The sequence below is a fragment of the Macaca nemestrina genome, chromosome 12 (assembly GCF_043159975.1).
Source record: "Macaca nemestrina isolate mMacNem1 chromosome 12, mMacNem.hap1, whole genome shotgun sequence".
In the NCBI taxonomy this organism is placed as follows: domain Eukaryota; kingdom Metazoa; phylum Chordata; class Mammalia; order Primates; family Cercopithecidae; genus Macaca; species Macaca nemestrina.
The window spans coordinates 7,932,252-7,952,807 of record NC_092136.1 but is presented as its reverse complement, the minus strand read 5'-3'; the positions used below and the strand labels follow the sequence as shown (position 1 = coordinate 7,952,807).

At 54.1% G+C, this 20,556-nt stretch overlaps 2 protein-coding genes across 6 annotated transcripts in view; both read left to right on the top strand.

Moving 5' to 3' along the window:
• Positions 1-5,801: 5,801 nt before the first annotated feature.
• Positions 5,802-16,602, top strand: LOC105469637 (pellino E3 ubiquitin protein ligase family member 3). Of its 3 annotated transcripts, XM_011720943.3 has the most exons (8): positions 5,802-5,954; positions 7,077-7,229; positions 7,781-7,852; positions 10,544-10,673; positions 11,667-11,768; positions 12,539-12,733; positions 13,037-13,225; positions 14,890-16,602. In XM_011720943.3, exons 2-8 carry the CDS (start codon positions 7,078-7,080, stop codon positions 15,457-15,459), a joined length of 1,410 nt encoding a protein of 469 aa, XP_011719245.1. In that variant the 5' UTR covers positions 5,802-5,954; position 7,077; the 3' UTR covers positions 15,460-16,602. The 3 variants fall into 3 exon arrangements, with proteins under 3 accessions (XP_011719245.1, XP_011719246.1, XP_070930328.1); XM_011720944.3 differs by lacking the exon at positions 7,781-7,852; XM_071074227.1 differs by lacking the exons at positions 5,802-5,954; positions 7,077-7,229; positions 7,781-7,852 and adding an exon at positions 9,777-9,938.
• Positions 16,603-17,904: 1,302 nt separating this feature from the next.
• LOC105469638 (dipeptidyl peptidase 3) overlaps positions 17,905-20,556 on the top strand; it is a 32,318-nt gene continuing 29,666 nt past the window's right edge. For 2 of the 3 annotated variants that reach the window (XM_011720946.2, XM_011720945.2), the window contains exon 1: positions 17,919-20,003. In XM_011720946.2, coding sequence (XP_011719248.1) covers positions 19,952-20,003 — 52 coding nt within the window. In that variant the 5' untranslated portion in view covers positions 17,919-19,951. Of the gene's footprint in view, positions 20,004-20,556 lie in introns of all 3 variants that reach the window. The other variant, XM_071074222.1, reaches the window with a different exon arrangement.

The window sequence follows — 20,556 nt, the reverse complement described above, 5'->3', positions numbered from 1 at the left end:
CTGATTCTTAGAAACTATGTGAGATTAAACATTTATTCTTTTAAGCTGCTTAGATTTGGATAATTTGCTACTCAGCAATAACTAAGACAGATTTGGTGCCAGCTGAGCACAGTGGCTCACACCTGTAATCCTAGCCCTTTGGGAGGCCAAGGCAGGAGAATTACTTGAGCCCAGGAGTTCAAGACCAGCCTAGCAACATAGAGAAACTGCCTCTACAAAAAATAAAAATGAGCCAGGCACAGTGGCATGCACCTGTGGTCCCAGTTACTCAGGATGCTGAGGTAGGAGCATTGCTTGAGCCCAAGAGTTTGAGGCTGCAGTGAGCCATGACCATGCCATTGCACTCCAGCCTGGGTGACAGAGCGAGACCCTGGCTCAAAAAAACATGGTGAAACCCCATCTCTACTAAAAATACAAAATTAGCCAGGTGTGGTGATGCATGCCTGTAATCCCAGCTACTTGGGAGGCTGAGGCAGGAGAATCACTTGAACCCAGGATGTGGAGGTTACAGTAAGCCGACATCACACCATTATACTCTAGCCTGGGCAACAAGAGCGAAACCTCGTCTAAAAAAAAACAAAAAACAAAAAACAAAACAAAAAAAAAAACAAGAAGAAGAAAATCCCCAGCCTCTTCAGTCAAAAACAATGCTAAAATTAACAAATGGCTTCTGGAAAAAGATCACATCAGAAAAACATGATACAAAGTTGAAGCCAAGAGGCCAAGAGTATGCCTGTAAATTCCCTAAGACTTCAGGTCCAAGGCAATAGAACCATTCAAACAATAAGGGCTTCTAGAAACATTAAAGGATTTGTCTATCAGCATGAGCCCAAGGTAGAGGGGCTTATCTCATAGAGATGTGTGGGCATAGTCTAATGAAATGAATAAGGTCCATAGAAATCTACACAGTTTTTAAGAGAATTGTATTGGCAGAAACACTGCCAACTTGGACTGTAAAGGACAGAGACAACAGAAATGGAAAAGCAGCATTTGAATCCCCAAACTTCTATAGACAGGGTGCAGGCCAAGAAAAATTACTCAACTGCAAACACAGCCTACCTTTTATGGAACATGAAAGATGACTCTGGAAGTATAATTAAGAGCCCAGAAGGTGGAGCCAAGAGTCACGGATTATTATCCTCAGGCCTTGAAGTCTTAATCAAAGAACTGCCAACTTGTGTCTTGCTAGAGTTGACAATTTCTAGGCACCTTGTGTTTTGCTAGAGTTGACAATTTCTAGGCACCAGTGACTCTTGCATGCCTCCTATATTCCCACTTTTTTGTTTTGTTTTGTTTTGGGTTTTTCTGAGACAGAGTCTTGCTCTGTCGCCCAGGCTGGAGTGCAGTGGCACCATCTCAGCTCACTGCAACCTCCACCTCCCAAGTTCAAGCAATTCTCATGCCTCAGTCTCCCAAGTAGCTGGGATTACAGGCATGTGCCACCATGCCCAGCTAATTTTGTACTTTTTTTTCAGACAGAGTTTCACTCTGTCGCCAGGCTGGAGTGCAGTGGAGCCATCCAGTGGGATTACAGGCGTGAGCCACCGCACCCAGCCCAGAAATAATTTTTAAGACAGACATTGTAGGCTGGCGCGGTGGCTCATGCCTGTAATGCTAGCACTTTGGGAGGCCAAGGCTGGCGGATCACAAGGTCAGGAGATCCAGACCATCCTGGCTAACATGGTGAAACCCCGTCTCTACTAAAAATACAAAACATTAGCTGGGTGTGGTGGCGGGTGCCTGCAGTCTCAGCCACTCAGGAGGCTGAGGCAGGAGAATGGCATGAACCCGGGAGGCGGAGCTTGCAGTGAGCGGAGATCGCGCCACTGCACTCCAGCCTGGGTGACAGAGTGAGACTCCATCTCAAAAAAAAAAAAAAAAAAAAGACATTGTAGCTTCGGTCTTGCTCTCTTGTATCACTCACTCTGAAGGACCCAGCTATCATGACATGAATACATTCAAGCATCCCACAGGGAAGTCTCTATGCAAAGAAATGTTAGCCTTTCACCAAAACAGCACTCACCTGCTGGGTACATGTGTGTACCTCCTCCTGCAGGGATTCTCCAGCTTATTAAGCTAACTTTTTTTGGTAAGGAGCCAGACGGTAAATATTTTAGGCTTTGAGAGCTATATAGTCGCTCTCACCACAACTCAACTCTGCCATGGTAGCATGAAAACAGTCACACACAGTACATAATCTAGTGGGTGTGGCTATGCTCCATACAAGGTTATTACAAAACAGGCAGCAGGCTAGTGGGCTGTAGTTTGCTCACCCATTCTAAACTAAACATCATCTCTCTTTCCAGTTCCCATTGCACCTGTTGGGAGACAGTGTCGTCAAAGTAAGTTTCAGCTTTTCTCAGTCATTTCGATATAAATGCAGTCCTTTTGACTCTTCCACCTCCTCCTCCTCTACTTGAAATGGCTTCTCAGATCCAGGAGGATCTCCCCAGTGTCACGGCACTGGGAAGAGCCAGGGGCCTATGGACCAGTGCCGCTGGAGCTTGGCTATCTTCCTTGCTAGCTTCTACTGAGATACCTGTAACTTACGGGCCTCCAGTTGTCAATCTAGGTACCCCGATCCACCAACCCACGGGACACTCCAGCCTCTCTCAGCTTTGCAATTTTGGGGCACAGAAATCTCAAGGCTTTCCCATGCCACTCACGCATCTAAGACTCCACAGACCAGCCCTCCTAGACATAGCACAAACCCCACACTGCTGTAGTCAACCCTGCTTCAAGGGCTTTCCTCTAAAGCTAGAGCCTGAGAACTGAAGCCCAGGTTGCCTCTGCTCTGGATCCCCAAATCTATGTGAGGGATCTGTCTTTTCCCAACCCTACCCTCCCACTCTGGCATGGCCTCAAGGGCAGAACCCAGCATCTTCCAGCTCTTCCTTCTCCTCTCCAAATCTCCCACCCCAGAAAGAATTTGCCACTGTTGTTTTTTGTTTGTTTTCTTTTCTTCTTAATTTTTTTTAGAGACAGGATTTCATTCTGTTGCCCAGGCTGCAGTGCAGTGGTGGGATCATATCTCACTGCAGTCTCAATGTCCTGGGCTCAAGCGATTCTTCTGCCTCAATCTCTTGAGTAGCTGGGACTACAGGCAGGCACCACCATGCCCAGCTAATTTTTTAATTTTGTAGAGACAGGGTCTCACTATTTTGCCCAGGCTGGTCTCAAACTCCTAGCCTCAAGCAATCCTCCTGCCTTGGCCTCCCAAAGCATTGGGGTGAGCCACTGCGCCCAGCCTGTTTTGCTTTTTCTGCATGTTTTCTCAACTAGATATATAACTACTTTTCCAAACTATTCCAAGCCTCTCACCTTCAGGCATTTGAACCCAAGAATTAAAGAAATAAAGTTTCTGGCCGGGCGCGGTGGCTCACGCCTGTAATCCCAGCACTTTGGGAGGCCGAGGCGGGCGGATCACAAGGTCAGGAGATCGAGACCACGGTGAAACCCCGTTTCTACTAAAAATACAAAAAATTAGCCGGGCGCGGTGGCGGGCGCCTGTAGTCCCAGCTACTCAGGAGGCTGAGGCAGGAGAATGGCGTGAACCCGGGAGGCGGAGCTTGCAGTGAGCCGAGATTGCGCCACTGCACTCCAGCCTGGGCGACAGAGTGAGACTCTGTCTCAAAAAAAAAAAAAAAAAAAAGAAATAAAGTTTCTATTTTATTCCTTTCTTTGTCCCTTTCTTTGAAGCAACAGGGACAAGATCTAGATTGAAGAGAGAAAAGGGAGGGCTGACAAAGGAATTTCAAAACAATACTGCAAAATCCTATTTCACCACAAGCAGGTGTAATTATTATTCCCATTTTACACATAAGGAAACTGAAGCTTAGAGAGATTAAGAAGCTAGAGTTCTTGGAGCAGAGCACTGGATTTAGAGCCAAAAGCCAAGGTTGGAACTTAGGCATCTGCTGTTGGTGTCCTAACTCTCCCTTACTCTCCCTTACTTGAGCAATCCTGGAATCGGGCCCGCCCCAGGATCCCTGAGGCCCAGTGGTCTGGCTGTGCTGCCATGCAGCTCCAATCCCAGTACTGCCCCAGGAGAAATCCTTGCCTCCTCTGAGTCTTGGTGATCCTTCTCCGACCTTCCTCCATGCAGTCCAGTGTCAGGTGGAAGCACTGGGGATCCTGTGAAGCATCAGCTCCGCATCAGCCTGGCTTGTGACCTGGGGCAAGTTTCTTCTCCTGCCTGAGCCTCGGCTTCCTGGTGTGTAAACTGGGGATTATAACAGGGATTCAGTATATGTTCACTGAGGACGTGCTCTGGCAGGCAATGCATTAAAAGCTGCGGGTACACAAGGGAGTGAGGCTGTCCCAGGGTCCCCGGGCAAACCCAGCACAATGGAGGCCTCTGGAGGCATCAGTGAGGGCAGCTATCCTGTGTCACAGGGTTGTGTGACCTGCAGCCTGCTTGGTGGGAGTCTCGCAGGGAAATTCTCTGTGACTAACGAGTATCGTTTCCCCTAAAGGATGTGCCGTCGGCTGCATTCTTGTTTCATCTAGCCGCTGGGCCCCAGAACAGTTGGCAAAGCAGTTGGTATCTTTGGTTATTTTTAGGTGGGGGAGTTAGCAGGGTGGATGTGGTAGGGCCCCAGGGGACTCTGGTAGATTGGGAGCTTCAGGTGCAACAAGTTTTTGGGGGTGGGGGTGGCAGCGGCTCCCTCTCGGGAATGTTTAGGCAATCTCCCGGAATCCTTCATGATGGAAGTCAAAAGCCACCTCCTCTATGCAGTCTTCCTTGATTTTCTCATAAAACACCCCCACCACCACCCACAAGACCAAAGACTTGGTCTGGAACTATAATCCAGCCTTTAGTTATAGTTCCAGACCAACAGTACTGAGCAATAGGGACCTTACCTGATGCAGATAAGGTTTCTTTTCTGCATCTCTGAGGCTCCATCCCTAGTCAGAAGGATAAGGTACGGAAGCCACTCATACAGCTGAGATTCTCTCTTGGCCCATTTCTAGCAAACTACAAGTAAGTCACTTTTGTAAATCTATTTCCTCATCTGTAAAATGGGCAACTATCGTGCCTGCCTTCCAGGATTAAAGTAAAGGGTTTAATTTGCTCAAAGCACAGCGCACAGCGCACAGCGCCTAACGTAGACTGGTAGATCTGGGCCCCAGGCCCAGAAGGGGCTGTGCTCCCGCAAAGGTCTCTTTCCTTTGCAGCACATCGGGTGGTGTGTGCATCCTGGCGGGGCGGGGGGGACTAAGGGGAGGGGGGTGCCCGAGCTGGGCTGGAAGACAGGTCTGCGACTCTGTTCAACTGCAGCTGCTTTCCCCGGCCTCCACCGCTGCCGCACACCCCCTTTGCCTTTAGCATTTTCCTCCTCTCCTCTAATTGCGTGGCGTCCCCAGATGGAAGATGGGGTGTCGGAGCTGGGGGTGGGGAGTCCCCCGGCCTAAGACTGGGGAAGGGTCCTCCAGCGCCCTGTGAGGGCCCTGACCTACGGTGGGGAGGGGGCGCCCGGGTCTCCGGGAGAACTCCGGAGTCCCCGGAAATGGAGGCGGAGTCTGGGGAGTCTGAAATGGGGGAGGGGTCACGTAGACTACGGGGGAGTCCTGAGCCGGCGAGGAGGGGCAAGGGAGTCCCTCAGACGGAGAGGAGGGCGGGGCTTCCCTGGTCAGAGGGCGGTGCCAGGGGAGGGGCGTGGTCTCATGCGAAGGGGAGGAGCTCCCCCGACGAGGGCTAAGCATCGCCGCAAGAGGCGGAGTCTGGAGTGAGGCGGGGCTCTCCTAGGGGCGGGGACAATGGGGCGGGGCCTCAGGGCAGGGGGCGGAGCGTGGCTCTTCGCGCTCATCCCCCTCCTCCGGCCCCGGGTGTCCCCGTGACGAGGCAGCGCGGAGCCGCCGCGGGCCTGGCCCATCCCGCCGCAGCGGCCCGGGGCCGAGCAGGGGCTAGGCGGTGAGGGAGCGGCGCCCAGCGGGTCCCGGAGCGTGGCCAGGTGAGGCCACCGGGGCAGAGGGGGCGGGGGCTGCGCCGGGCGGGTCCCGGCGGGCGCGGGGGGCGTGTTTGCGTGTCTGGGGGTGGCGGAGGGAGTGGGTCCGAGGGCGGGCGCCGGTGGCTACTGCGCGCCCGCGCTTCCCTGCGGTCGCGGGTGCGGGTGGTTTCTGCGCCGTCCGGGCCCGGGGAGTGCGGGGCCGTGCGCGCGCGCGTGTTGTGCGGAGGGGCCGCCGGGTGTGGACCTGCGTAGGTGCTGGGCCGCGGTTCTCGTTCTGCCCAACCGGGGCGCAGGGCGCGGGGCGCGGGGCGCGGGCCTGCCCCGGCGCGGTCCCTCCAGCGCGAGGATGTTTTCCAAACGGGCTGCCTGCGGGAGACGGCTGTGCTGCAGCCCGAGCTCGAGGGGGGAGCGCCGCCCCCACAAGCCTCCTGAGACCCGGGCGGCTGGGGACGCAGACACCTGAGGGAGGGAGGGAAGAGCGCGCACCCAGGAGTCCATTGGCCTGCCCGCAGGGGGAGGCCGAGATGGGGAGACTGAGGCAGATGGATGGTGAGGCGGAGGCGGGCAGACAGGCAGACAGGCAGAGACGGGGAATAGGGGGAGAGAGACGGCGAAAAGGACAGCGGCTAGGAGGACAGAGAGTCATTGAGAAAGCAGATGGACAGACAGAGGCCTAGACCTCAAAGGGGCAGAAAGATTCAGATGGACAGGTAGATTCAAAGAACCTGTCAGAGGGGCTAAATCAGAGGTCCAGAGACTAAGAGCCATAACCAGGAACTGAGTCTGAGATGAGGGGTAAGGGCCCCCAACTCATGGGGTGCCCCTCTTTGAAGCACATCCCAGACTGGGATCTTGGCCAAAAAGCAGCCTCTGGCCACCCCAAGTTGGTCCATTCCTCTGGCACCACTGAATATCCTGACCCTCTTGACTGTGCCACCCCTCCCTGGTATCCCAGCAACCTCGGGCAGTTTAGAGGAGGCAGAGGGGAAGTGGTTGCCATAGCAGTAGAGGCGGTGAAAGGTCACCCTTGCCTTAGCCTAGGCGGTCCTGCAGCAGGCTGGAGCTGGGATTGAGTGGGCCTGGGGTGGGAACCTGCAAAGCTCTTTTCTCTCCCACTCTGCCCAGAATGGTGCTGGAAGGAAACCCTGAAGTGGGGTCCCCCCGAACCTCAGACCTTCAGCACCGGGGGAACAAGGGCTCTTGCGTTCTCTCCTCTCCCGGTGAAGATGCGCAGCCAGGCGAGGATCCCATCAAGTATGGTGAACTCATCGTCCTGGGGTGAGCATCTCTGGCCTAGAAGGGGTGAAGCACCAGACACCCACCCAACGCAGCCAGAACAAGGGCCCCAACCCCTCCTTCCCCCACAAAGTGCCTTCTGCTGTTCGTCCCTCCTCACCTTCCTAGCTGAAAGACAAAATTGACCAAACCCACCTCAATTCATAATTATTGTTTTATCTTCCTATTTTTCACAAATTACTGTGGCAACTCTAACCACCCAACTTCCTGATCAGATGAGAAAAACGTTAACACCAGCTGCCTTTCCTAAAGCACCTAGTGTGTGTGGTGTGGGTTGAAGAACTCTGGTTCTCCAGTAAAACTGCTAGGTTCAAATCCTGCCTCTGCAAGTTGCTGAACTTCCCTGTGCCTCCGTTTCCCGTTTTGCAAATGGAGATGTTAATAATCCCTTCCTCAGAGAGTTGTCAGAAGGAATGAATGAGGTGATTTCTGTAAAGTACATAGAACAGCGCCCAGCACATATCAAGTGTTCTGGGAGGCAGGCCTGTGCCAAGCCCTTTCATGGACATTATTTCATTTCAATCTTCACAAAGATGCTGTGAGGAAGGAGGTGAGGAAACCGAGGCTCAGAGAGGGGAAGTGACTGGCCCAAGGGCACACAGCTGGTAAGTGGCAGGGCTGGGATTTGGACCCAGGTCTTTCTTACTCTAGTTCTAGTGCACTTTTACTAAGCCACAGCTGACCTGCACACTGCAGATGAGAAAGCCAAGGCCAGGAGAGAGGAAGCAACATGAACTGGCGGCCGGGCCAACCTTATCCCTTCCTGGTCTTCTCCTGACCAGGATCCCTGCACCATCCACTCAGATCTTTCTCCAGGGACAGACCCTCTTCCTCCTCCCCCATCTAGGTCTCCTTTTGGCCTCTCTCTGCCATCAGTCCTAAAGAAACTATTTGATAAGTTATATTATCATTAAGATTATTTTTTTATTATTTTTTTTTATTTTTGAGACGGAGTCTCGCTCTGTTGCCCAGGCTGGAGTGCAGTGGCCGGATCTCAGCTCACTGCAAGCTCTGCCTCCCGTGTTCATGCCATTCTCCTGCCTCAGCCTTCCCGAGTAGCTGGGACTACAGGCGCCCGCCACCTCACCCGGCTAGTTTTTTGTATTTTTTAGTAGAGACGGGGTTTCACCGTTTTAGCCAGGATGGTCTCGATCTCCTGACCTCGTGATCCACCCATCTCGGCCTCCCAAAGTGCTGGGATTACAGGCTTGAGCCACCGCGCCCAGCCAAGATTATTTTTTTAAAATGGCTGTTTGTTGACACGTGCTTTTTTTACCAAAAAAAAAAAAAAAAAAAAAAAAAAAGCAGTAATAGCGAACACTTATCAAGGGCTTCCTATAAATATGCCAAACTCTGTGCTAAGCACTTTTAAATGCTTTGTCTCATTTAGTTCTCAAAATGAACCTGCGGGGTAGGTCCTAAAAAATTAGCTCCATTTTACAGAGGTCATGTGATAAGTGGAAGAGCCAGATTTAAGCCAGGCCCATCTGTGTCCCAAGTCTGTGTCCTGAACTGCCCCACCTCGGGGCCTGCCCACCCCCGCCCCCGATGTGTGGGAAGAGCTCACAAGGGCAAAAGTGATGTCTCCCTTGGGAGAGCTTGCCTTGAAAAAGCAGCTGCTTTGTATCCCAAAGGCAGGACTGGCTTTCCAGCCCAAGGCAAGGCCACTAATGTGGGAGGCTGCAGACCCATGGGTATGGGCCCTCCTGGCAGCCCCTTTGCACAGCAGAGTCCACATTGGCTGCACATCAGAGCTGGCTGGAGGGCACTGAAAATACACATTGACAGGCCCTCTCCAAACCTACAGAATCACAGTCACAATGGGTGGGACCAAGGAATCTGGATTTTTTTTTTTTTCTTTTTGCGGCAGGGGAGACAGAGTCTTGCTCTGTCGCCCAGGCTGGAGTTCAGTGTCACGATCTTAGCTCGCTGCAACCTCCACCTCCTGGGTTCAAGTGATTTTCCTGCCTCAGCTTCCTGAGTAGCTGGGATTACAGGCACCCACCACCATGCCTGTCTAGTTTTTGTATTTTTGGTAAAGACGGGGTTTCGCTATATTGGCCAGGCTGGTCTTGAACTCCTGACCTCAAGTGATCTGCCCACCTTGGTCTCCCAAAGTGCTGGGATTACAGTTGTGAGCCATTGCGCCTGGCCTCATCTGGATTTTAACAAACTCACTAGAAGATTCTGATTCAAGTGGCCTTGTCTGTATTTGGCAGCTCTTTGTCCTGTCACTTCCTGTTCCCAAACCTTCCTGGCACCCCACTGGTTACAAAATAATGTCCTCAGCCTGGAGTTCAGAGCCCTCCCACCAGCATCATCTCCCCCACATACTTCACCACCAAAGTCACTATTCCCTGATCTCATCAGATCCTGCCAGCCTTGGGCCCTTTGCTTAGGGTGAGCCTCCATCTAGAGGGGCTTCTGGAGTCAGAGAGACTGGGCTCGAATCTGGACATTTTCACCTACTAGCCAGAGGCAAGTCACTTTACCTCCCTGAGCCTTGATTTCTCTCATTTGTAAGATGGGCAGAAAGCCACTTGCCTGGCAGGCCACTGCACAGATTCCATTAGGTGATTGATAACATGAAGGCCAGGAACACGGAGGCAGCAGCCCATGGCAGCGATGAGAGCTATGACTCACCTCCTCTGTGCCTCTCACAGCCATCCCTTCCGGACAAGAGATGGAAAGGCAGGTGGAAATTGGACATGTGTGGATATATAGAGGTAGTGGCATTGTGGGTCAGTTTTTCCTTTCGTTTTGGTTTTGAGTAGTGGTGTGATAAGTGACAATTTGCTACAGGTGAACCCTTTCTAGTTCTTCAAAACCCAGTAGAGGTGTTCCCTCTCCCAGAAACCTCATGCTAGGGCCAGAATTCCCTTTTCTTCCTCTAGGCTTATGGCATCCTTGACTTGTGCCTGGGTGTGGCAGGTGGCACCTAGGTTCCTGGAGAAGCTGAGGAACCCCTCCACTGAGGGCCCACAGCTGACCCATGGTGCGTCACCTCTACTGCCCCAGTGCACAGCACCCATCCAGGCATGGCTCAAGTGTCCAGGAAATACTTGGTTAACTGAATGAAAGTGCTTTTGAAACTGTTCTGACACCCCCCGCCCACTCCCCAAGGTACCGATTTGTTATTGTAGGGTCTTCTAGTTTCAGGTGCTTCTAGAGCTTGTTTATTAAGGTAGGATCTGCCCAGAAGTTGGCAGTTTCCTCCAAGTTTCATCAGGGGTTCACTTTCCCTCTTTCTCTCTCTCCTCTTACAACCCTTTCTTCTTGACCTCCAACATCTACAGCTACAATGGGTGTCTGGCAAGTGGGGACAAGGGCCGCCGGCGAAGCCGCCTGGCACTGAGCCGCCGTCCGCATGCCAACGGAGTGAAGCCAGATGTCATGCACCACATCTCCACGCCGCTCGTCTCCAAGGCAAGCAACTGACCTGTAGACCTGAGGTCCTGCCCTCCCTGCCCAAGGCCCAGGTCTTTGGCCTTCCAGGTCCTACCTGCCCACAGCCCCCCACCTTAACAGGGGAGCCCACTTTGTGTCATCACTCACTGCGTATTGGGCCACCCGAGAATGGTGATGAAAAATCCTTTGCAGTGTGCACAGTTCTTTACAGTTTGCAAAATGTTTCCTTAACTACCAGACCTTTCTGAACCTTGGCTGCCTCTAAGATGGTGCTGCTTATTTCCATCCAATGGAAATGGGTGGAAATGAGCTGCGCCATCTTAGAGGCAGCCAAGGTTCAGAGAGTGGGAGGTGACAGTCATACTGCAATGGTAAAGGAAAAAACCTTTGGCTTTAGAGGATTTGGGTTAGAATTCAGCCTCTGATATTTCCAGCTGTGTGCCTTTAGGGCAGTTTCTCTGTGACCTGCAGTTCCTTCAACTCTAAAATGGAACGATAACCCCATTCTTTTTTTTTTTTTTTTTTTTTTTTTTGAGACGGAATCTCGTCACCCAGGCTGGAGTGCAGTGGTGCAATCTCGGCTCACTGCAATCTCCACCTCCTGGGTTCACACCATTCTCCTGCCTCAGCCTCCCGAGTAGCTGGGACTACAGGTGCGCACCACCATGCCCAGCTAATTTTTTTTTTTTGGATTTTTAGTAGAGACGGGGTTTTGCTATGTTGGCTAGGCTGGTCTTGAACTCCTGACCTCAAGTGATCTGCCCACCTCGGCCTCCCAAAGTGCTGGCATTACAGGCGTGAGCCACTGCGCCCGGCCTGATAACCCCATTCTTAAGGTGATTGTAGGGCTTAAATCATGTGACACACCCGCTGCACTGTCCACCCTCTGCGAAGGATGGAGCTGCCCCCTTTCTGGAGAGTGGCTGCTGGGCCTTGAGCTCCAGCTGCTGGCTCCAGGCTTACACTTATCATAGCTGCACACCCTGGCAAGTGACTTTTTTCTCCCCCCAGGCACTGAGTAACCGTGGTCAGCACAGCATCTCGTACACGCTGTCCCGGAGCCACTCGGTCATAGTGGAGTATACACATGATAGCGACACAGACATGTTCCAGGTATGCTCAGGCCTCTCCACACACCTCCTGGCCACCAGGCCTCTAGGCTCTGCAAGCATTTCAGGTGAGGCTACAGGATGGGAGGCCATGGGAAAGTTGCTTCCCTCCAGACGAGGAAGCAGGATGTCCCAGTGTGGGCTGTTGACTGCAGAGTCACACAGCAAGCCAGTGGCTGTATCAAGGATCAAACTCAAGACTCCTAGACGGTGGGAGTTCACACAGCTCAGGGGTTCAGGTGTGAGAGGCCTAATGCCTGTGTTCAGATTTTGGCTCCATCACTTACCACTGGGTGACTTTGGGGAAGTATCACTTAAGTTCTGTGGGCCTTGGTTTACTCATCTGTAAAATGAGGCCCATAATAGTACCCACCCCACAGGAAGATTAACTTAGGCATTGCATATAAAATGTTTAGCATGGTGGCTGGCATATGGCAAATAGTTACTCAGAAGTTGCTATGTGCTGCTAACATTTGACCACCCTCTAATAATTCTATCAGCAAATCAACTTGTATTTATTGAATGGGGTGATCCCTAGTGCTGTGGGGGCAACAGAGAAGGAGAAGCTGCTCCAGGCAATGGCTTCTTGGACTTGGAGACCCCACCTGGGAGCCTAGAAGGTCTAAGGAGTTGGTGCTGCCCCCTTCTCAGGGCCTGGCAGCCTCCTTTTTTGGTGACCTTGCATACAGAGCAGCTGCCGGAACTGTGGGTGGGGAGGCCTATGAGAGTCCCCTATGTACATGCAGTTGCTGCTTGCTTTCCCTGTCCTCACAGATTGGCCGCTCCACAGAGAACATGATTGACTTCGTGGTAACAGACACATCCCCTGGAGGAGGGGCTGCCGAGGGCCCTTCCGCCCAGAGCACCATCTCTCGCTACGCCTGCCGCATCCTCTGTGACCGCCGGCCGCCCTATACTGCCCGCATCTATGCAGCTGGCTTCGACGCCTCTAGCAACATCTTCCTTGGAGTGAGTGAGCCCCAGGAAGGGACCAACTCTTCATCTGTGAGGCAAGGGGTAGGCTTGGGAGGTGCAGCATCTTGATGTGATGAACCAGCCCACAGTAATCCAAATGATGGTCCTGGCAGGGCTTAGCAACCCCAGCTAACTGATGAGCAAAGTGAGGCCCAGAGAGACACTTAAGTCATGCAGCTTCAATGCCAGTCCTTTCTGAGCCACCTCTGAACTTGAGGGTAGGGGGGCAGTGCCTCTGGCACATAGCCTGCTGGGGGGCCCCTGGTGGATGTGATCTGATCCCTCATGTGGTCCCAGGAGCGGGCGGCCAAATGGCGGACCCCAGATGGCCTGATGGATGGACTGACCACCAATGGTGTTCTGGTGATGCACCCGGCGGGCGGCTTCTCCGAGGACTCAGCCCCAGGTGTCTGGCGGGAGATCTCGGTCTGTGGGAATGTGTACACATTGCGGGACAGCCGCTCAGCCCAGCAGCGGGGCAAGCTGGTAGGTGGCCTGCCCTATTCCCCACCCTCATCCTTGCCAGGCCCTCACAAGCTGCCCATCCCCCTGCCCAAGCCAGGAGATGATCTCTAGTCCTTCTGCCCCAGGGAGCCCCAACAGGCTCCATGTTGGGGAATCCCAGGCCCAGGGAGTTCTTAGCATGTGCCACAGACAGGCAGACAGACCAGGGTCCCCAAGCATAGCGTGCATACCACTGGAGGTCCAGGGGGTGATGTGATCAAGGCACACACAGACATACTGTGCAGTCCCAGGTGGCTTCGAGGCTGCTGGCAGCTTAAAAAAAAAAATCACACCTTCTTATGAGAGTGACACTGGCCCATGTGTGAGCAGTTTATAGCCTGAAGTGTTGGCAGTTTGTAGCATGTCTGTCACATTCAGACAGGTTTAGCACTGTTCTCTCTCAGGAGGAAAGGGTCCTTACAGTAGTTCTGACACAGGTGTTAGTGGCAACTCCTTGTGGTGCAGATCAGAGAGCTGAGGTTAGGGAGCCCAGAGTGAGTCCTAGAGAGAGGCAGGGGCTGCCCAAGGTCACATGGCCATGCTCCTCAAACGGGCCATGCGTTGCTCTTCAGGCATGAGCACATTGTCCAAGGAGATGCAAAACCTCAAAGAAAAGCATGGCTTTTCTTTGCAGAGCGTCAACTCTGTGGGGAGGTCTGGGGAAGCATTGTTTGGTAAAATGATGCATGTGAATGTTTCACAAGCCTACTCTTCTTAAGCACTATTTGCCACACACTGTTCTAAGTTTTTACACTGAATGATTCATTTATTTATTTTTTTTTTAATTTTTTTTTGAGATGGAGTCTCACTCTGTCACCCAGGCTGGATTGCAATGGCACAATCTCAGCTCACTGCAACCTCTACCTCCTGGGTTCAAGTGATCCTCCTGCCTCAGCCTCTCAAGTAGCTAGGACTACAGGCATGAGCCACCACACCCGGCTAACTTTTTGTATTTTTAGTAGACATGGGGTTTCACCATGTTGGCCAGGCTAGTCTGGAACTCCTGACCTCAGGTGATCCACCCGCCTCAACCTCCTAAAGTGCTGGGATTACAGGCGTGAGCTACCGCGCCCGGCCTGATTGATTCATTTAATCTTCACGAGAACCACTTGAGATGCCAGAAGGTGCAGTCCATCTTGAGGATGAGGAAACTGAGATGGAGAGAGGTTAAGTTACTTGACCAGGGACAAAGTTAGTCAATGGTAAGGCCAGAATTCAGCCTGAGTAGCCTAGCTCCTGAGTTTTTGCTTTTAACTGTAACTACTGGGATAGTTGCTTTGGGCTAAGTACCCAGCATTCCCTGTTAGCTTTGAGCTAAGTACCCAGCATTCCTTGTTAGAGGCCTTTCCTGCCTCTGTCAGGAGGAGGGCACTTCAGAAAACATCTTATTTTAGAAAAACCCTGTCTGGGTTCAGACTCCCTGATTAGACAGATGGAGAAACCAAGGCCCATGCCCCGCTGGGAGGGGGGGGTCAGCATGTGCCTGGGGTGCACCTGCCCGTTCGCTTGGCCTCCCATCCTGCCTTGCCCCTCTGCCCTGCCTGCCCTGCCAGCCAGGGTGTCCTCTCCAGGGAGGCTCCGTGGGATGGACCCGTGGCTCAGCGGGGGCCTCTTGGGCAGTAAGGCCCTTCTACTGCCTCTGGCAGGTGGAAAACGAGTCCAACGTGCTGCAGGACGGCTCTCTCATCGACCTGTGTGGGGCCACACTGCTGTGGCGCACACCGGCGGGGCTGCTGCGGGCTCCAACACTGAAGCAACTGGAGGCCCAGCGGCAGGAGGCAAATGCAGCGCGGCCCCAGTGCCCCGTGGGCCTCAGCACTCTGGCCTTCCCCAGCCCAGCCCGTGGCCGCACAGCACCCGACAAACAGCAGCCATGGGTCTACGTCCGCTGCGGGCACGTCCACGGCTACCACGGCTGGGGCTGCCGGCGGGAGCGGGGCCCCCAGGAGCGCGAATGTCCTCTCTGCCGCCTCGTGGGGCCTTATGTGCCTCTATGGCTTGGCCAGGAGGCCGGCCTCTGCCTGGACCCTGGGCCGCCTAGCCATGCCTTTGCACCTTGTGGCCACGTCTGCTCTGAGAAGACTGCCCGCTACTGGGCCCAGACACCACTGCCCCACGGCACCCACGCTTTCCATGCCGCCTGCCCCTTTTGCGGGGCCTGGCTTACTGGCGAGCATGGCTGCGTCCGCCTCATTTTCCAGGGCCCGCTGGATTAGGCTCCCTGGGGCCCCCTGCTGCTGTGCCCACCTGCCCACCCAGGTCCCCACCTCCTGCAGCCCAGAGGGAGCTCTGCATGTGGGACACTCCCTGCTGGCACAGCCACACCAGATGGACATGTTGGATGGGCTGTGCCCTTCCCCCCAACTGTGGCCCCCCAAGGAGGTCCCCAAGATCTCCACCCCAGTCATGCTGATGGGGCCTTCAGAACCAGTTCTGTCCTGGGTCGATGGAGGAAAGCCCAGCCCCATGGCCTTGCCCTTCCTGGGGCATCCCACATCGTGCCGCTGACACTGTGTGCCCCTGGGGGAGTGAAGGGGCCAGGGGCCCCTGACCCCTAGCTTAGGCTGGCTATGCCCTGAGCCTGCCAACCCAGTTTCAGACACTCATCCTTCCTGCTGCCACCCTGGGTTCCTCTATAAACCTCACTGCTCAGCTGCCGCCACAAGTCCCATGTGCCCCGCATGCGTGTAATGCCTCCAGCCCCCAAGTGAGTGGTGGGTGGGTGGCAGGCTGGGCCCAGCATTTGCTGACAGCCACTATGGGCTGGACTCTGTGCTAAGTGGTCTCTGGGGACACAGAGGCAATCAGACCTGGTTCCCCGCCTGGCGGAGTTCACAGTCTAGTGGAGGACAGACTGTTACCAAATGGCAACACGCTTCATGTGTGCTAGGATCAGAGTACGAATCAGGCTGTAGCAGGCCTCACTGGTAATGGAAAGGTGAGGGAGGCTTCATGGAGGAGTTGTCATAGGAGCTCAGCCTCGATGGCTGCTCGGAACCCTTGGGGTCCACAAGATGGGAAGCGTGGTCTATGCAGAAGGGAGGGCCTGTGTGTAGGCTCAGGTGTCAGTAAGCCAGGAATCCAGGGACATTGTCAGGGTGGCTGGAGCATGGACTGCTGGGGGACAGAGAAGGGGGTGGAGCAAAAGGTTGGGACCATGTGACCAGGGAAGATGCTGGATGGAGGATTCTGAACCTCATTTGTGGATGGTCAGGAGTCAACAAAGGGAAGAGAGAGGACTTACTGGTCAAGAGTGTGTCGGCTGTGACACAAGGGCCATCATCCCTGAATGCCCACCACGTGCCCCGCACTGTGCTGATGATGATAATAATAACTACGTCCATTGAGCACTCTCCAGACACCTGGCTCTGCTTCTTGGAGGTTTTGTTATTTAATCCTCACAGTAACCCAAGAAGGGAGGTGTTGCCATTTGTGTCTCTGAGGAGATGAGGGCAGATGCACCAAGTCACACAACTAGAAAGTGGCCAAGTCAGGATTTGAATCCACAGCTGCTCCTCTCCATCACAGTGTTGCTTTCCGTCAACAGAGGTGGGGGTGAACCGAGCAGGGTTTTGGATACTGGATTGGTGGACACCCACCTGCTTTGTGCCCAGCCCTGTGCCTCTCGCAGCCCAAGGTCTGCAGAGGGACCTACCCATGCTTGTTGGAAGTTGACCCCCACACCTGTGCTGGCCACCTGTACCCCAGGCTAGGATGCAATGGGCTATCAGCCAGGCTAGAAGTGTTCGGAGGAGTGAGAACCAGGGGCTCTAGAAGGCCCAGGGAGGACCTGAAGCCTGAGTCAAGTCTTGAATGGCAGAGCATCTCTAGAGGCAGGGAGGAGTTGGGAGGGCAGCCAAGGTGAGGGGAACAGCATGGCATGGCAGGGAACATGCCTGGTGTGGAGGGGGGCAAGCAAAAAGGAATGGGGGGTAGGGAAGGTTGCTGAGGCCTGGTGGGCCTTGATTGCCATGGAAGCCAAGCCTGAACTGGATTCCTGGTCATCCTGGCCACAGGTGGGCGTGTTGCTGGGGTTGCCCCAGACCATTCCTGGGGAGAGCAAGCCAGGAAGACAGGTAGATGGCTGTTCTGGAGAGGAAGAGAAGAAGGCTCTGAGTATAGACCTGACCTGGGCATCGTCCCCAGTAGATGGCAGAGCCTAGGGGAGTACAGATTCCAAGGGGAGGGATGGACCTGCCCAAGGTCACACAGCTGGTTGAGACCGGGGAGATCAGACCTGGGCTATTGAGAAGACAGACGGCACCCGCATGTTATGAGGAGGAGGGTGTGGTCAGATTCTTGCTTCCAGAGCATGGCACTGCTGCAGTGGGGGCGGAGGGGAGGGTGGGGATGCTGCAGGAGGTGTGGGAGCATTCCAACTTCTCTCCCCTCAACATACAACACACAACACTCAAAATCCAACTCAGAATTTCAAGTTCTCTCTTCTGATCCTGTTGGGAACCAGGCAGGGGAACATTTTTTTTTTTTTTTTTTTTTTTTGAGACCAAGTCTCGCTCTGTCACCCAGGTTGGAGTGCAGTGGTGTGATCTTGGCTCACTGCAAGCTCCGCCTCCCGGGTTCACGCCATTCTCCTGGCTCAGCCTCCTGAGTAGCTGGGACTACAGGCGCCCGCCACCACGCCCGGCTAATTTTTTGTATTTTTAGTAGAGATGGGGTTTCACCGTGTTAGCCAAGATGGTCTTGATCTCCTGACCTCATGATCCGCCCACCTCGGCCTCCCAAAGTGCTGGGATTACAGGCTTGAGCCACCGCGCCTGGCCTAGGCAGGGGAACATACTGATCCCATTTCCAGTGGGGAACCTCAGACCCTAGGAGGAGAGACCAGCAAAGGGCACCACCCTAGATGCTGGGGAGGACTCAGAGGTATTGGTGGATGGGGTCAGACAGCCCTGGTCTTGTCCCAGCTCTGCCTTTGCCAGCTCTTAGAGCCTCAGCTTCCTCAATGCTAAAGGGGATAACAGTCGCTACCTCACCAGGTGGTTGTGAATATATGGAGGGCACCTGTAACACAGTTGATTCGTGTTGGCCCTCACTGACCCCTTTTTCATTCCCATGGGGAACAGCCAAGGCTGGGGAGTTATGACTCCAGTGATAGACTGCTCCATGTGAGTGACTGTGTGTGTGTATCTGTGTGTTGGGGTCAGGGACACCTGAACTGTGTGGTGTTATAGGAGTCAGTGAACCTCTTAGCCTCAGTTTCCCTATCTGTACAATGGGTAAAGTGATGATACCTCAGGATTTTTGCAAGAATTAAATGACGTCCTCCATGCCAAACTGGTAGCAAGGGACCTCAGGACATGCTCATGTTATCTGTGATCATAAAAATGTGATCACGTAGCTTGGTTGGGGGTTCCGAGAGTACTGGGATCTTTTCCTCGCCTGAGCTGTCCCCTGCTGGCAGTGGACAGCACTACCTCCCTTACTTGTGCACATTTCAACTTCACCTGTCAGCCAACACTATACCCATTTTAAAGACAATGAAAATGGAGGCAAAGGAAAGAAGGGTGACTTTCCTGAGGACACTGACCAACTTGTTGAACTCCATATAACAAGTCATCATCAAAGCTAACAGCTTGTAACACTTGTGTCAAGCAGGGCCTTGGGCACCTTTGCGGATGAGAAACTGGTGTCTATGGTAAGCAGATGCTGCCTGGCCTAGACACAGGCGTGGCAAGGAGACTGTGTGGGACTTCAGTACCCAAACGCCCCTCACCCTGCGCCAACTATAGGGAGCGGCACTGCAGCCAACACATCACAACTTACAATATCCCTTGGATTGGATTCAATTATTAGCCTGGTTTTCCAGTTCATAAAGCCAAGACTCCCAGACAACCTCCCTCCACCCACAGTCTGACCCTGGGCCCTCACCACTACTCCCCATTCGGCCTAGGCCCTTCCACATGCCCCACCCAGACCGTGGTTTTGTGAGTCCGTCCAGACCTGTAAAAGTGGACTGCAGGCCCGCCTGTGCTCTGGACTCCCTTTCGGGGCTGCAGGAGGCTTTCTGATCCATCAGGCATCTGACAAGCCCCAGGAAACTGCCAGCCTGTTTGTGCTAAGGAAACTGAGGCTCGGGAATGTTTAGCGGCTGCTTCCAGGCCCGTGGCGGGTGGGTGGTGGTACAGTGAAGCACTCGAGGCGTTTCTCCGCGCCCCAACACGAGTGAGACCACCTCAGCCCTGGCCCGAGCCCACTCGACCGTAGCCTCGATTCCCGGCACCGAGAGCTTTGCAACTTCCAAGTCTCCACTCCCAGGCCCCGAGTCCCGAGAGTCAGGGGGAGCCACATTACTCCTATTGTGTAGGTTCCCACCTGCAAGAGTAAGGTTGGGGTCGCTGGGGTGAAACCCCAAAGGAAAGCGGGATCGGGACTGAGGGAGGGGGATTCCCAAGTCCCTGACACCAGCGCCGGGTCAGCCTGGGCTTGGTGACCTCGTCAGTCCCGTCTGCCGGGACTAGGCCGCGGCCAGGCCGGGCACAGAAGCACCCGGTCCGGCGCGTGTGCGGCCTGCAGACAAAAGGCCAAGCCCGCAGGGCCAATCCGCGCACCACCCCGTAGCGACTGGGGGCGGGAGCCGGAGAGCCGAGAAGCTTGTCTCGGCGCGTCTATTGGCTGGTATTGACGCCCATCCGGACCCCGAGGCCAGGCAGTTGGCCAAGGGGGGCGGGGTTTGCAGAGCCCCAATGAATGGGGGAGCCGGAAGCAGGAAGTGAATTTGGGAACGGAGCAGCTGCTGCAGGTGAGGCGCGGCGCCTGGGTTTTGGGGATCCCAGTGTGTCATTCCGGGGGACCAAGGCGAATCTGTACTGAGCGCAAAATCATTCCCTTTCTGCCCACTCTCCTGTACCTCCTCCAAATTCACCCCGCCCTCGAGGCCAAGGAGCGCTCCGGGGAGCAAAGAGTTAACAGCCCTTTCCGAATCTTGAGGCTGTGCTATTGGGGCGGAGCTTCTGGAGTCCGGGACAGGCGGGGAGGCTGGAAACTCTGTCCCAGCCGGGAAGGGGCGTGGCGGGGAGAAGGCCCCGGGTTGGGGAATCCCCGGGTTCCAACAGGGCTGTCAGACCTTCAGTAAATTGTTGGCCTTTCCAAGCCTCAGTTTCCCTATCTGTAAAATGGGTTTTCTTCTGGTTGTAACTTCCTGTTGTAACTTCTGTGGCTTCCCTGGAGGAGCACAGGAAGAGAGCAGGAGAATGGAGAGCCGAGGGATGAGAATGGGACAAGTGCAAGGAAAATCATTTATTGCTGTGGATATTTTCCGTCCAGGCGACCTCATCTAATTAGCGCACCCACCT

Bases quoted from the DNA above. Each gene is read 5' to 3' on its own strand.
- LOC105469637 (XM_011720943.3), top strand. From the start codon at position 7,078: ATGGTGCTGGAAGGAAACCCTGAAGTGGGGTCCCCCCGAACCTCAGAC. The intron at 7,230-7,780 runs GTGAGCATCTCT...ATCTTCACAAAG, and splicing joins GGTGAACTCATCGTCCTGGG to ATGCTGTGAGGAAGGAGGTG. The intron at 12,734-13,036 runs GTGAGTGAGCCC...ATGTGGTCCCAG, and splicing joins CTAGCAACATCTTCCTTGGA to GAGCGGGCGGCCAAATGGCG.